Raw genomic sequence first — 12,072 nt, 5'->3', positions numbered from 1 at the left:
TTGCTCTACACTTTTATATATATGGCATGCTTTTTTTAATGTATGCTTTTTTAAATTGAAGCAGTGCTTGTGGTGGGGCTGGGGGCGGTCGCGATGGTCGGAGAGGCCTGTTGGTTGCTCCTCTCCGCACAGCCATCTGGGGAGACAGGAAGGGAGATCAGCCACATCCTGCACAGCCGGCTTGGGCTGGAAACAGAACCATCCTCTCCTGAGCTCCAGTCCCCGGAGGAGGCTTGCAGAGCTGGCCAGACAGGGCTGACCACTGATCCACTGCAAACTCCCCACTCCAAACTCTGTTTGCCCCCTAAATGAGCCACTAGTCTCTGGGGAGCATTTGGGGGTGGCATTCCTGCTCTGGTTGTTACCTTAAATGATCAGAGCATTAGAAAAATCCGGGCATCTGAGGTTAGTTTGCTCAAGGTGAGGGATCAAACCAGCAGGAAGAATACACAAGTGTGAATACATGGCATGGATCCTGGCATTAGATACTCCTCCCCACCCTGCGATATCTTGGCAACATGCATACTCATTTGAGTAATAATTATCCCAGGCCTCCAGCTCCTGTTTATGCAAAACACAATGGGGGGGGGGAGAGGGGGAAAGGGGCCAGGCGGTTAACTGCACTGAGCCATGATGAAGCCTCCTTCTGTGGGTTTGATTTTTCAACCTTTAAAGCCGTTGCTGCCTTTGCTTCCTTTTCAATGCTCTGGGTTTGAGCATGATGCATTTTGATCATGGCTAATAGGCACAGGGGATGCGATCTGTGTTTCAAGATGTCGCTTCAGGTAATTAGCATCCAATTGGTTCTGACACCTCGAAGAGCTGGAGTGAGACACACACACACACACACTCCTGAGATTTTGTCCTCCCCCTGCTGCAGTTCTGCTACGAAGTGGAGCTCTTCCTTAGGAGCGCAAATGTGACTCTTCCATCTCCTGTATTTTGGTGGGCTAAGCCTCTTCCCTCTGGGCTCCTAATAATGTCTGGCCTGTGTGTGCTTTTTGTCTCACCCCCTTGCTCATCTCTTAAGTTCTGGATAGAATGAGCACCCTCAAGGCATCACGTGGTAAGAGCCTTCCCTTTGGTGACCCTTCTGAATGTTTCTGCTAAAGACCTTTCCTCTCCATAGTGAGAATAATAGCACATAGCCTCCCACCCCCACCCCCATGGTGTGGTCTTCCACATTAACAGATGTAGAACATGAAGGGAGAGATCCAGAGGGTGGCAGCATAAGAACGGGGCCTTTTCTGCGATGGCTCCCCATTTATGGGGTGCTCTCTCCAGGGAGGCTCACCTGGTACCTATCTTTAGATGCCAGGCAAAAACATCCCTCTTCTTCCAGGCCTTTGGCTAATGAAACAATCTGTAGCCTTTTAAACTGGGGGAGGGGGGTGTATGCTTTCGGTTTGTCTTGTGCTTCTATATTGCAAACGGCCCTGTGATCCTTGGACGAAGGGCAGCGTAGAAATTTAAATAATAATCATAAAGACGTGACGCGTCCTTCTGAGCATCTCTCTCTAGAGGAGCGGTTCCTGGTGAGGAGGGGAGCCAACCAGAGGCCTCTCGCCTTGCTCTGCTTCTGACATGGACAGACAGAAGGATCTGCAGCCAACTGGCAGCTTTTTGGAGTTGGGAGTCAGGGAGGGCTGTGTGAACATTGGTGGCTGGTTCACTCCTGCCTTTTCTCTGTCCAAAGCCCCACCTATATTTCGCATCCGCATGGTCCTCTTCCAGGGCGGTAAGAGCCTTTTTTCTTTCTCCCTGACTTTATTCTAGTTTAGCAGATTCCCATCCCCCTCCCAGGCTGTGCGTAGATCGCAAACCCCGAAGTGATGCTTAGTTTGCAGAGCAGACACGTCTGCCTCAGCCCCTTTCCATGGCAGGCCAGTGGCGGCAGGAAGCAGCTTGTGTGTGTCGCTCCGCCCTGCAGAAAACCCCGCCTGCTGCTCCTCTGCTCTGAGTGTGCTTTCCCTTGCAGCTTCTTTTCAGGTGCCAGGTACTGTAGGGCCTTCTCCTGGCCCGCCCTCCTTCTAGAGAGCCTCACTGGGAGAGCTCCACTGCTTGGCAGTGTCCATGCGAAGGTATCCTGGTTTTGTGTTTTCATTTCCGAGCACAATTCAAAGTGTTGGTGCTGACCTTTAAAGCCCTAAACGGCTTCAGTTCAGTATACCTGAAGGAGCGTCTCCACCCTCATCGTTCAGCCCGGACACTGAGGTCCAGCTCCGAGGGCCTTCTGGCGGTTCCCTCCCTGCGAGAAGCCAGGTTACAGGGAACCAGGCAGAGGGCCTTCTCGGTGATGGCGCCCGCCCTGTGGAACGCCCTCCCACCAGATGTCAGAGAGAACAACAACTACCAGACTTTTAGAAGACAGCTGAAGGCAGTCCTGTTTAGGGAAGCTTTTAATGTTTAATAGACTATTGTATTTTAATATTCTGTTGAAAGCCGCCCAGAGTGGCTGGGGAAACCCAGCCAGACGGGCAGGGTATAAATTATTATTATTATTATTATTATTATTATTATTATTATTATTATTATTATTATCATTATTATCATCATCATCAGATGTCCCTGGGAGGAAAAGCCTGTCGGCCATTGCAGCCCTTCCTCTCTGTAGGGTCAAGTGTGAAAATCTTGGCCGTTGCCAACGTATTGGCTTTTAGACGTCGCTGTCCAAAACTTCAGCACTTCGGTCTTAGAATCATAGAATCGTAGAGTTGAAAGATGCCCCAAGGCTCATGTAGTCCAACCCCCTGCAGTGTGGGAATCTCAGCTAGGTCATAGATGAGAGATGGCCATCTAGGCTCTTTGAAGGAGAGTCCACTACCTCTCATGGGAGTCTCTGTTGGATGGCTCTGACAGCCAGAAGGTTTTCCCTGATGTTTAGCAGGGACCTCTTAAGTTCAGGGTATCATCTGAAAGTGCAGAAATCTTGAGAAGGAGGTCCGGCCCCTTCTTGAAGGAGGAGGCACAGGATACAAATATACACGGTGCCTTCATGTTATGCCATTGGCTCTGTTTTCCCTGGATATTATCAAGTGGGGATCAGTGGCATTTACCAGCAATTTTTAAGAATTTAGGCAGCCCAAGGTTAGAAAAGTTTCTGCCAGGATAGTTGGCATTTTTTGCGTTGAGACAAGTGTCATGGAAACATTCTGGAAGCGAAGGTGCCAAAAGCTGAAGGCTCTGCGTTGGCTTTGACGTCTCATCTCTCCTGGCCCTTTTCTCTCTGCGTCCTGAAGTCTTAAGATGGGCTGGGAGAGCCAGACAGCAAGAGGCCTGAGCCCAGGAAAAACCTACAGGGAGCCTCGAAGGGCCATCACACACGCAGAGGAGATGAAAAGCCTGAGTGTTTCCTGTTCTCTTCAGAGGTCTTGTGGTCCTGAGCAGTCAGGGTGAAAACGGTGTCCTGAGCCTAAGGTGTGGGGAGGAATGCAAAGGTCTTCTTCAGCTGCTGGGAATTCCCTCAAGGGGTCTTGGGAATGCCCTCCATGCTGTGGGGTGCTCCTTCTGATGTGTGGCACTGGTTGGTGTTGGTAGAACAGGAAAAGGTGGGCAGGGGATTTATTCCAATTACCTAAACCTGAATAATTTAAAATGAAACTGAGGCTAGTGATGGAATTTACCCTATTCTTCCGTCTATAAGACGCCCCCATGTATAAGATTCCCCCTATTTTGGGGAACTCTGACTTAAGAAAATGGAGGGAGAGCTATAGGTGTATAAGATGCCCCCAAATTTTGGAAATTATTTTTTAGGGGGAAAACCTAGTCTTATACACAGAAAAATATGGTACATTGGTCCTACAATTATTCTGTAGCAGAAGAACTCTTGCTTTCAGGAAGGCGGCATCCTCTTACCAAATGTCTGGGGATCTCCTCGCGCCTTCAGGCTTAAATGGGTATCCAGGTGACCTCCTTTCTTTCTCTTTCTCTCCCCCAATAAGTCTTAATTACTGGCCTCCTTGAGTGCTAATAAAACCCTCCTGCTGTCTGAAGTGGGACGCAGAATTGCTCTGCGCTTGCTTTCAGTAAATCCCCTTTCCCCTGGGGGCTTTCGGGATCTTAGACCGGCCTTGCCATGCCTGGCAAACGACCTGCCCTTGGGGATTCCAGGACATTGACGCTTCCCTGGCCGCTTCTGCTGAAGAGAAGGAGGGGGGCGCCCTGGCCGGGGTCATTGGCTGCAGAGGATGGTGGCACATCCTGCTGCCCCTCTTTGCCCAGAGAATGCGCAGCTCTGCTCCTGGGAGGGAAGGGGGACTGTTTCTTGCAAGCAGTGGCTTCAGCCACACAGTTAGGACCTCCAGATCCTCAGGTGGCTTGAAAGAGTTAGCTGGTTAGATCTGTCCCTGCCTCGGATGTGCCTCCTGGGCTTGGCCTGCGCTTGGATGGGAGACAGGCCAGGAGCCCCCCATGCTGCTGTCCTGAGCTCATGCGGAAGATTGGGGGAGGTCCGTTTCACCTTGGGGAAGAGCCCAGCAGCCACTGGCCCTCAGCGAGGAGAGAGCAGAAGCTCCCTGGGCCTTGTGGTTGCAGCGTGTGGGTCACTTCTTGGCAAAAGGTGCCGCTCAACTTGGAGAGCACCCAGCTGTCTGCCAGAGAAGGGGGTGGACAGGAGGGACTTTGGAAAAAGAGAAGAGGAGACATCTGTGCACAAGGTCTCATGCTTGAGACGACTGACCTGGGGCAAGATGGAGGCATCATGCGCCCCAATTGCCTTGTGGGAAGTGTCTCTCTCGTCACCTGGGCAGGCAAGCAGTGCAACCTGTCTTCAACTTTTAGATTTGTATCCTTCTTTTCCTCCACGATGGAACTCGAGGCAAAGCCATGGGGTTCCCCGCTGGTCTCCCATCCAGTGCCAGACCAGACCCAGAGCTGCCCAGCTTCAGCAAGGCGGCTGCTTTGTGCCCTTTCGAACTGGACCTGGCGACCTCTGTGAAGCAGGCAAATGCTTCTCCCGGCTGGTTTGGGAAGCTGCATGTGCTGGATTTTGAAGCTCGTTTTAGAGAGGCTGGAGGAGCCTGGAAATCCAGGAGGCCAAACCCAGTGCCCCCCCCCCATTCCTTCTGGTTTGCCCAAGGACTGGGCTGGCTTGGGTGAGACGGGGGGCAGAGGGCGCTCCAGAAGACTCTCCAGCATGGGGGGCTGCTTTTGTTTCTAGGGATTTGCTTTGTGCTTCCTCCTCTAGGAGATGTGTGCAGCATCTTAGGAGGAGGACCAGCCCTAAGAAGCTGTTCTCCTCTCATTGCCATGGCAACCAGAAACTCTTCCCGTCTATTTTTGAAGTGCTGTGTGGAAAATCAGTTCCGGGCCCCAACCGAATGAACTGCCATGCCCTGCGATCGTTAGCAGGATCCCAGGTTGCGGGGATTTCGTGGGTTTTGGACATGCACTGTGTGGCAGGGCGTTCTGCCCTGCGGATGTGCGGAGGCTCCTGTTTTTGTGGCAGGTTGCTGGGAAAGGAGCCGATTGAATTACTCACCTGACAGCATTCTCGTTCCTTCTCCCTCCCTCCCTCTCTGCTCGTCTCTCTCCACCTTCCTCACAGAACACGAGAAGCACCGGCTGTGCAAAAGCGCCGACTACATGAACTTGCACTTCAAAGTGAAGTGGCTGTACAACGAGTATGTCTGCAGCCTGCCAGCCTTCGCCGGGAAAATACCTGAGTACCCTGCGTAAGTACCTGGCTCACCCTGGGACCTCCGGCTCCCTTGCAAGGCACACACCCCTGCGCCACTGCCTCCCCCCTTCGGAAAGCGGAGGCGCCTTAAGTTCTCCGGAGGATTTGGCTGTGTGACTCACAGTGCCCTTTCCCGACGGCCTCCTGCCTCCTTCCTCTTAGGGGTACGTGGAGCAGGATGCTGCCTCCCCAGGTTGAAATGCTCACTGGTGCAAGGGAGGCCTTTCTGAGGCGTGGGGTTACCTCCTGGTAAGGCCGGTCTCTGCCACTTACTCTTTCGGTTGTCCAACGAGACACACATTTCTGTTGGCGTTTGTTCACTGCCACCACCCCATTCAAGAAGAAACTTTAGAGGGCTCGGCCCAGCATCACAAAAGAAGTTCCCAAGGCTGGCCGTCTGCTGCCAGAGGGCTCTGAGCTGGGAGGACAAGCCAGAGCTATCTGTCCTTGCTTGGTCTCTCTCCTGGAGGCTGAGGGGGCAGCTCTGGCACCAGATGTTGCCTCTGGCCCCACAGAGGAAGAGCTGACGTAGAGTAATGGAATCATAGAATTGGGAGGGAGCCAAGGGTCATCTAGTCCAACCCCTGCAATGCAGGAATCTCAGCTAAAGAATCCCTACCCAATGGCCATCCAAGCTCTGCTTTAAAACCTCCAAGGAAGGAGGGAGTCTTCCACTGTCGAGCAGCTCTCACTGTCAGAAAGTTCTTCCTGATGCTTAGTCAGAATCTCCTTTCTTGTAACTTGGAGCCATGGGTTTGAGTCCTGCCCTCCAGGGCAGGAGAAAACAAGCATCCTCCACCCTCCATGTGGCAGCCCAAGAGATATTTGAAGACAACTATCATAGCTCCTCTCAGTCTCCTCTTTTCCAGGCTAAGCATACCCAGCTCCTTCAACCGTTCCTCATCAGGCTTGGTTGCCAGACCCTTCATCATCTTGGTTGCCCTCTTCTGCACACCTCCCAGCTTATCAACATCCTCCTTAAATTGTGGTGCCCAGAACTGAGCGCAGTATTCCCGCTGGGGTCTGACCAAGGCAGAATAGATTGACTTGCAGCTCTGTTCTGCCCCTTTCTCTCTTAGGTCTCCAGTTTCACCCTTGTTGTTTTTTTTTTTATAAGATTTTTATTAAAGTTTTACAAAAAAGAAAAGTAGAGATTCACAGAGTAAAAAATCATAAATTACAGAAAAAAGAAACACACACAAGAAAAAAATACAGAAAGAAAAACACAACTAATTAAGAAAAATTAAATTTAAACAAAGAAAAAATAAAACCATTCCATTTTTCCAATAACCTCAATTTCATATGCTTATGTTCTTGACCTCCTCGCACCTTCCCCTTTTTGTATTCCCATTCAAATATTTAATTCAGCAAATTCTTACCCTTTATCAAATGTTTAAACTTTGTACCATAACATATACTATATCCATATTTTTCAACCAATTATCAATACCTTTTTTGCATAATCTTAATAACTTTTATCACTAATTACCACTTATTACCCATCCAAGCACAATTTTAACACTCATTAATTTTATAATATTTCTGAAGATAGTCTTTGAATTTCTTCCAGTCTTCTTCCACCAACTCTTCTCCCAGGTCTCGGATTCTGTCAGTCATTTCCGCCAATTCCATATAGTCTATCAGCTTCATCTGCCATTCTTCCAGGGTGGGTAGCTCTTGTGTCTTCCAATACTTTGCGATGAGAATTCTTGCTGCTGTTGTTGCGTACATAAAGAAATTTCTATCTTTCTTTGGCACCAATTGGCCCACCATGCCCAAGAGAAAGGCCTCTGGCTTCTTCCAGTTTCACCCTTGAGGGGAGAGCCACAAAGGCCCTTGCCAGCCCCTCCCACTTTCCTCCAAGGGCTCATCCAGACTTCCTTTTGCACTGCTCAAAAAGGTTCCCCAGCCCTTCTTATAAAAGGCCAGATCAGACCCTTGGTCCATCTAGCTTAGTGGTATTGACTCTGACTGGCAGCAGCTGCCCAGGCTTTCTGGCTGGAGTCCATCCCAGCCGTGCCTGTAGCTCCAGAGCCAGGAGCCCGGGCCCTTGTTCATGCAGCACTGAGCTGCAGCCCTTCATGTTTGCAAAGGGGGAGAGACCTGCCCCCCCCCTGGCGCTAGCAGTGTCAGAAGCAGGGCAAACACAGGCAGCCTTGCCGTTCCTTGTGTGCCATCCTAGGCCATAGAAAGGGGAGGGAGAGCGTAAGAGCAGGAAGAAGTTTGCTCAGTAAGCATCCTTGCTGGAAGTCTGCCAGCACTTCTTGGCAAAGCTCCAGAAATTAAATGCAGCATCTGATTCTGGGGCTGAATTGCTCCTGTAGCTGTGAAGTTTCAGGCTGTGGATTAGAGCAGAACCTGGACCTGATTGGGGTCCAAAGTACCTCCTGAGTCTCTCATGGGCTGGAGCAAGGCTTCCTTCCTGGCCTTGTCCTGAACAAAAGAAGGTTGTCACGTGTGATATGCTGCCTTGTTAACTGTGGTTCCAGACCTTTCTGGTCTTGTGGAAACTGCCTTTGGAGCCTGCGCAGCCACCAGCAAGAGCCTCCATCAGAATCCCGGCATGCTCTGGACCTCTTGGGTGCAGCCAGGCGTTGGCTCCCTGGTCCTGGACCTGCAAAACAGTCTGAAGAAGGAAGTGTTCCGGAGTGTGAATCAGACGCCAGGATCGGCAGCCACGCTGTGCCTCTGTGTTTCTGAGCTGTGAAAGGCAGAGTGTTCGGATCACGTAGAAGAGATGGCGCGCGTTCCGTCCTGCTCATTATTAAGGGCTAATTACCCCCTTCCCCAAGCCAATTCCACGCTTCCTGTTTCTAGCCCACATGAGAATCTCCGCTGCCGGCTTCCACCACACACAGCCCCGACTCTGAGCCCAGCGCCAAGGATGATTCAGTCGCTTTCAGGAGGATAACAAATCTGCATTTCTGAGCTGTCTCCCTGTGTACCAGACTTGCCTAGGCTGCCCCACCGAGAAAGCCAGGAGAAGGCGGCACCCACCGAGTGGTTGGATGGCAAGGAACCTGGCTCTAAATTGGCCCAAGTCACCTGCTTTGCCTTGGCTGTGTGGCGAATTGGGCTGTTAGTCAGCCACCTGCCATCTGCGGATGGAGAACGGATCTAAATGCTAAGCATTACTAAGCAGAGGGTGCACTGAGAGCCAGTGTGATCTTGGCTGCCCTCTGGGCTGCCTCTTGATGGCAGCCCTGTTGCCATGGCACTTCTCTGCCACCTCCCAGCACCTTCTGCCACTGGGCCAGGCTCATATTTCAGCCCAGGGGCTGTTTGCAGACACCTCCTGCCTCTTCCAACCCCCTGCCTTGCCTTGCCTCTTGCCAGCAGCCCTGGCAGGATCCCGGGTTTGATGCATGTGTGTTTGCTGAGTCACTTGCTTTCCTAATAATCTGCATCGCCATCAAATTTGGACGATATTAACACTTCCCTGCTTTGGCTTTCTCTCCAAATGTCAGCAAACAACTTAAGGCAAACCGGAGCCTCATCACAGTTGGAAGCGGGGCTCTGCGTGGGCAAGAGATGGAAAAATAACATGTGATGGCGTCGTTGCCCACTGCTGGCGGACTCCAGTTGGTTCAAAGAGTAGGGGGAAGGTGCTGGGCAAGAGCGCCCAGTTTCGCTTCCCTTCCTTCCAGCCTCCGTGCTCAAACAGGCAGAGAACTCGCTTTGCCTGTGGGCCCTCAGAGGCTTCCTCCCAACCCGGCGTCTCCTCACTTGCAGCTGCGCTTTCCTTTCCTCGGCACCGCAGGGAGTGTTCATCGCTGCCGAGAAAGGCTGGCCTTGCTCTTGACTGCCTTAGCAGGTGGCACCAGCCCCTGATAGTCTTCTGGCTCAGCGGAGACCTGCCCTGCCTTAGCAGGAACGGTGGAGGGAGTGGGAAGAGAAGAATGAGAGGTGAAACGAGAGCCATCTTCCAGTATCTCAAGGGCTGCCTCCTGGAAGATGGAGCAGCCTTGTTTTGTGCTGCTCCAGAGGGGAGGACATGAACCAATGGCCTCAAGTTCCAACTAAACATCACGAAGAAATTTCTGGTGGTGAGAGCTGGTCAGTGGTGGAACAGACTCCCTCGGAAGGCGATGGGCTCTCTTTCATTGGCGGATTCCAAACAGAGGTTGGATGGCCACCTGTCAGTCAGGGATTCTTCACTGTGATTCCTGCATTGGTGTGGGTTTGCCTAGATGTCCCTTGGGTGTCCCTTCCAACTCTGCAAATCCATGACTCTATGATCACAGCACTCGAGCAACTATGAAGAGGCTTACGCTTTTCCCCAAGGTGTGGCCCGGACACTGCCAGAGATTCCCTGGCCTTTCTTCTTACCCTCCGGCAGGCCTTGCGCTCCTCCATGAAGACTCCCTGGCCTCTCCCAGCTCTCTGTCTGGAGGTTTCCAGCTGCCTCTGTCATGGGAATCTACAGCCCGCTGCTGGCCTGATGTGGCTGTTCCTGTCCAGTCCGGATGGGACTCTTGCATTGTTTGAGGGCTGCTGGTTCTGGGTCCTAATCCTGGCTCAAGTGCCTCCCAGGCACTGCGCAAGCATCTACTGCCATCAGCACATGTTAAAGGGGTGCATAGAAGGTCTCAATAGGAAACCGCTGTGCCTCAGAATTTTGGGGGCATGTTTGTCTCGTAGCCCCAATACGGGGTGCCTAATTCCTGGACCACCTTTGTGTGCAATCAAATTTCTCAGATTCTTGTGAAATGTCTCAACTGCAAAATACCCTGCCGTGTGTGCATTCAAACAGAGCTTTGTGGTGCTTGCAACTTGCTGTCAACTTGCTGGCTGCGGTGCGGATGGGCCGATGCCAGCTTTTTAACACCGTGCCAATTACAATTCCCAGCATCGGGTAGGCTGTGCCTTTCTATTCTGAAGTGTGAAGGGTTATTTCAGGCTTCCCAGCATGCTCTGGGCTTTGCTCTCGCTCCCTCCGTAGTGTCTCTCACTTTCTTTGCAAATTTAAGCACCCCATAATTAGCGCCGTTTGTATAAACTCAGCTGCGGGTTTGAAGAGGGCCGTAATCGGCTGTGAAGATCGCACAATGTGCTGCTTTGTTGACTCCCCTTCCCTTGTTTGCAAGCACCTTGTGTTTCAGCCGCGTTTCTAGACAGAGGCGGGCTCTGGCTCCGCACGAACACAAGCAGGCAGACAACGGCCTCGCAGCGCCAGGCGGGTGTTTCTGTTCTCTTGGGGACAAAGAGCCCCCTGGCCTCTTCCGCGGCTTGTTCTGCCTCCGGGGCCTGAAGATGCCTCTGCCCTGGCTGCTGTCGGAACTTCAGACAGTCCCGGTTGACAAAGAACCGATCCTGAAAAGCAGTGCCTGGACTGGGAGGGGCGAGGAGCAGCCCAGGACAATCCAGCCCATGTGAACAGAGTTTAGGGCGATTTTGGGTCTGGGCAGGCGGGAGGGGGAGCCTGTGCCACCCCTCGACTGCTTTCCAGAGCAGTGTCATCTGCCGCAAGAAGACACGCAAACACAAGCTTGGGAGAGAAGCCATCTAGTTGACATGCACCTAAACAGAAAGATTCAATCATCCAGCATTTAGGTAAAACGAGTGAAGCAACCCGAAGGCCAGTCACTCTGTTCTCCACACTTGGAGGGAATAATGGCAAGCTGTCCTTCTTTCTCTGAAAGAGATTCTGCCTCGGGAGAGAGACCTCTCGCTGCATCAGCTCTTATTAGGGTATAAATGGAGACATAAATGGAGACCAATTTCCCCCCAACTGGTCTTTTGTCTGCCTCACCATAACTTTCTGCAATCTGCAGCTCTGTCACTTTCCCAATATCCCATCTCTTACATCGATTCTGGGCCTCTGGGGATGCTGTGATAGCCTTGGCTGTGGCAAAGAAGACGCGCAATCAGTGTTTCAGAAATACCTGGGACACGTGAGGCAGACTCAGAATGTCCACAGCCCAAGGGGCCACATCCAGACCTTGGGTCCCTGCCCCTTCCTTGGGTGTTTAGTCAAGAGCAGGATTCTCCCCTCGTTCACTGGAAGTCATGCAAATCCCTGTAATTTCCTTCCCTGCAGTTTGCAGTGCTACAGAGGCAGAGGACATGAAATGAAGGAGGGAGGGGGAAAGAGGGGGGCAAGGGCCTGTGAATATTCTGTCTCCTTCCAATGCTGGGGGGCAGTTTTGGGCGAGTTTGGTCCCAGAGCGGCCGGCTGGTGGGGAAGGGCTTTGCAAACGCAAATGACGTTGTCTTCCCTCCCTCCCCAACGCAGGTGGTTTGAGCAGTTTGTGATGCAGTGGCTGGATGAGAATGAAGACGTGTCCCTGGAATTTTTGCATGGAGCTCTGGAGAGAGATAAGAAGGATGGGGTAAGGTTTTGGAACACAGAAATAAAGTAAATCATCAAACCATCAATTCTAGCATGCGGGGGG

General features: G+C 51.8%; 1 protein-coding gene across 15 annotated transcripts in view; it reads left to right on the top strand.

The window, feature by feature from the left end:
* Positions 1-12,072, top strand: part of UNC13B (unc-13 homolog B) — a 156,013-nt gene that overhangs the window by 122,296 nt on the left and 21,645 nt on the right. For all 15 annotated transcript variants that reach the window (XM_083575437.1, XM_083575433.1, XM_083575446.1 and 12 more), the window contains 2 exons: positions 5,546-5,672; positions 11,913-12,009. In XM_083575437.1, coding sequence (XP_083431563.1) covers positions 5,546-5,672; positions 11,913-12,009 — 224 coding nt within the window. The remainder of the gene's footprint in view (positions 1-5,545; positions 5,673-11,912; positions 12,010-12,072) is intronic.

Source organism: Podarcis filfolensis, assembly GCF_964270895.1.
Source record: "Podarcis filfolensis genome assembly, chromosome: 11".
NCBI classification, from domain to species: Eukaryota; Metazoa; Chordata; class Lepidosauria; order Squamata; family Lacertidae; genus Podarcis; species Podarcis filfolensis.
This window is presented reverse-complemented; position numbering and strand designations above follow the sequence as displayed.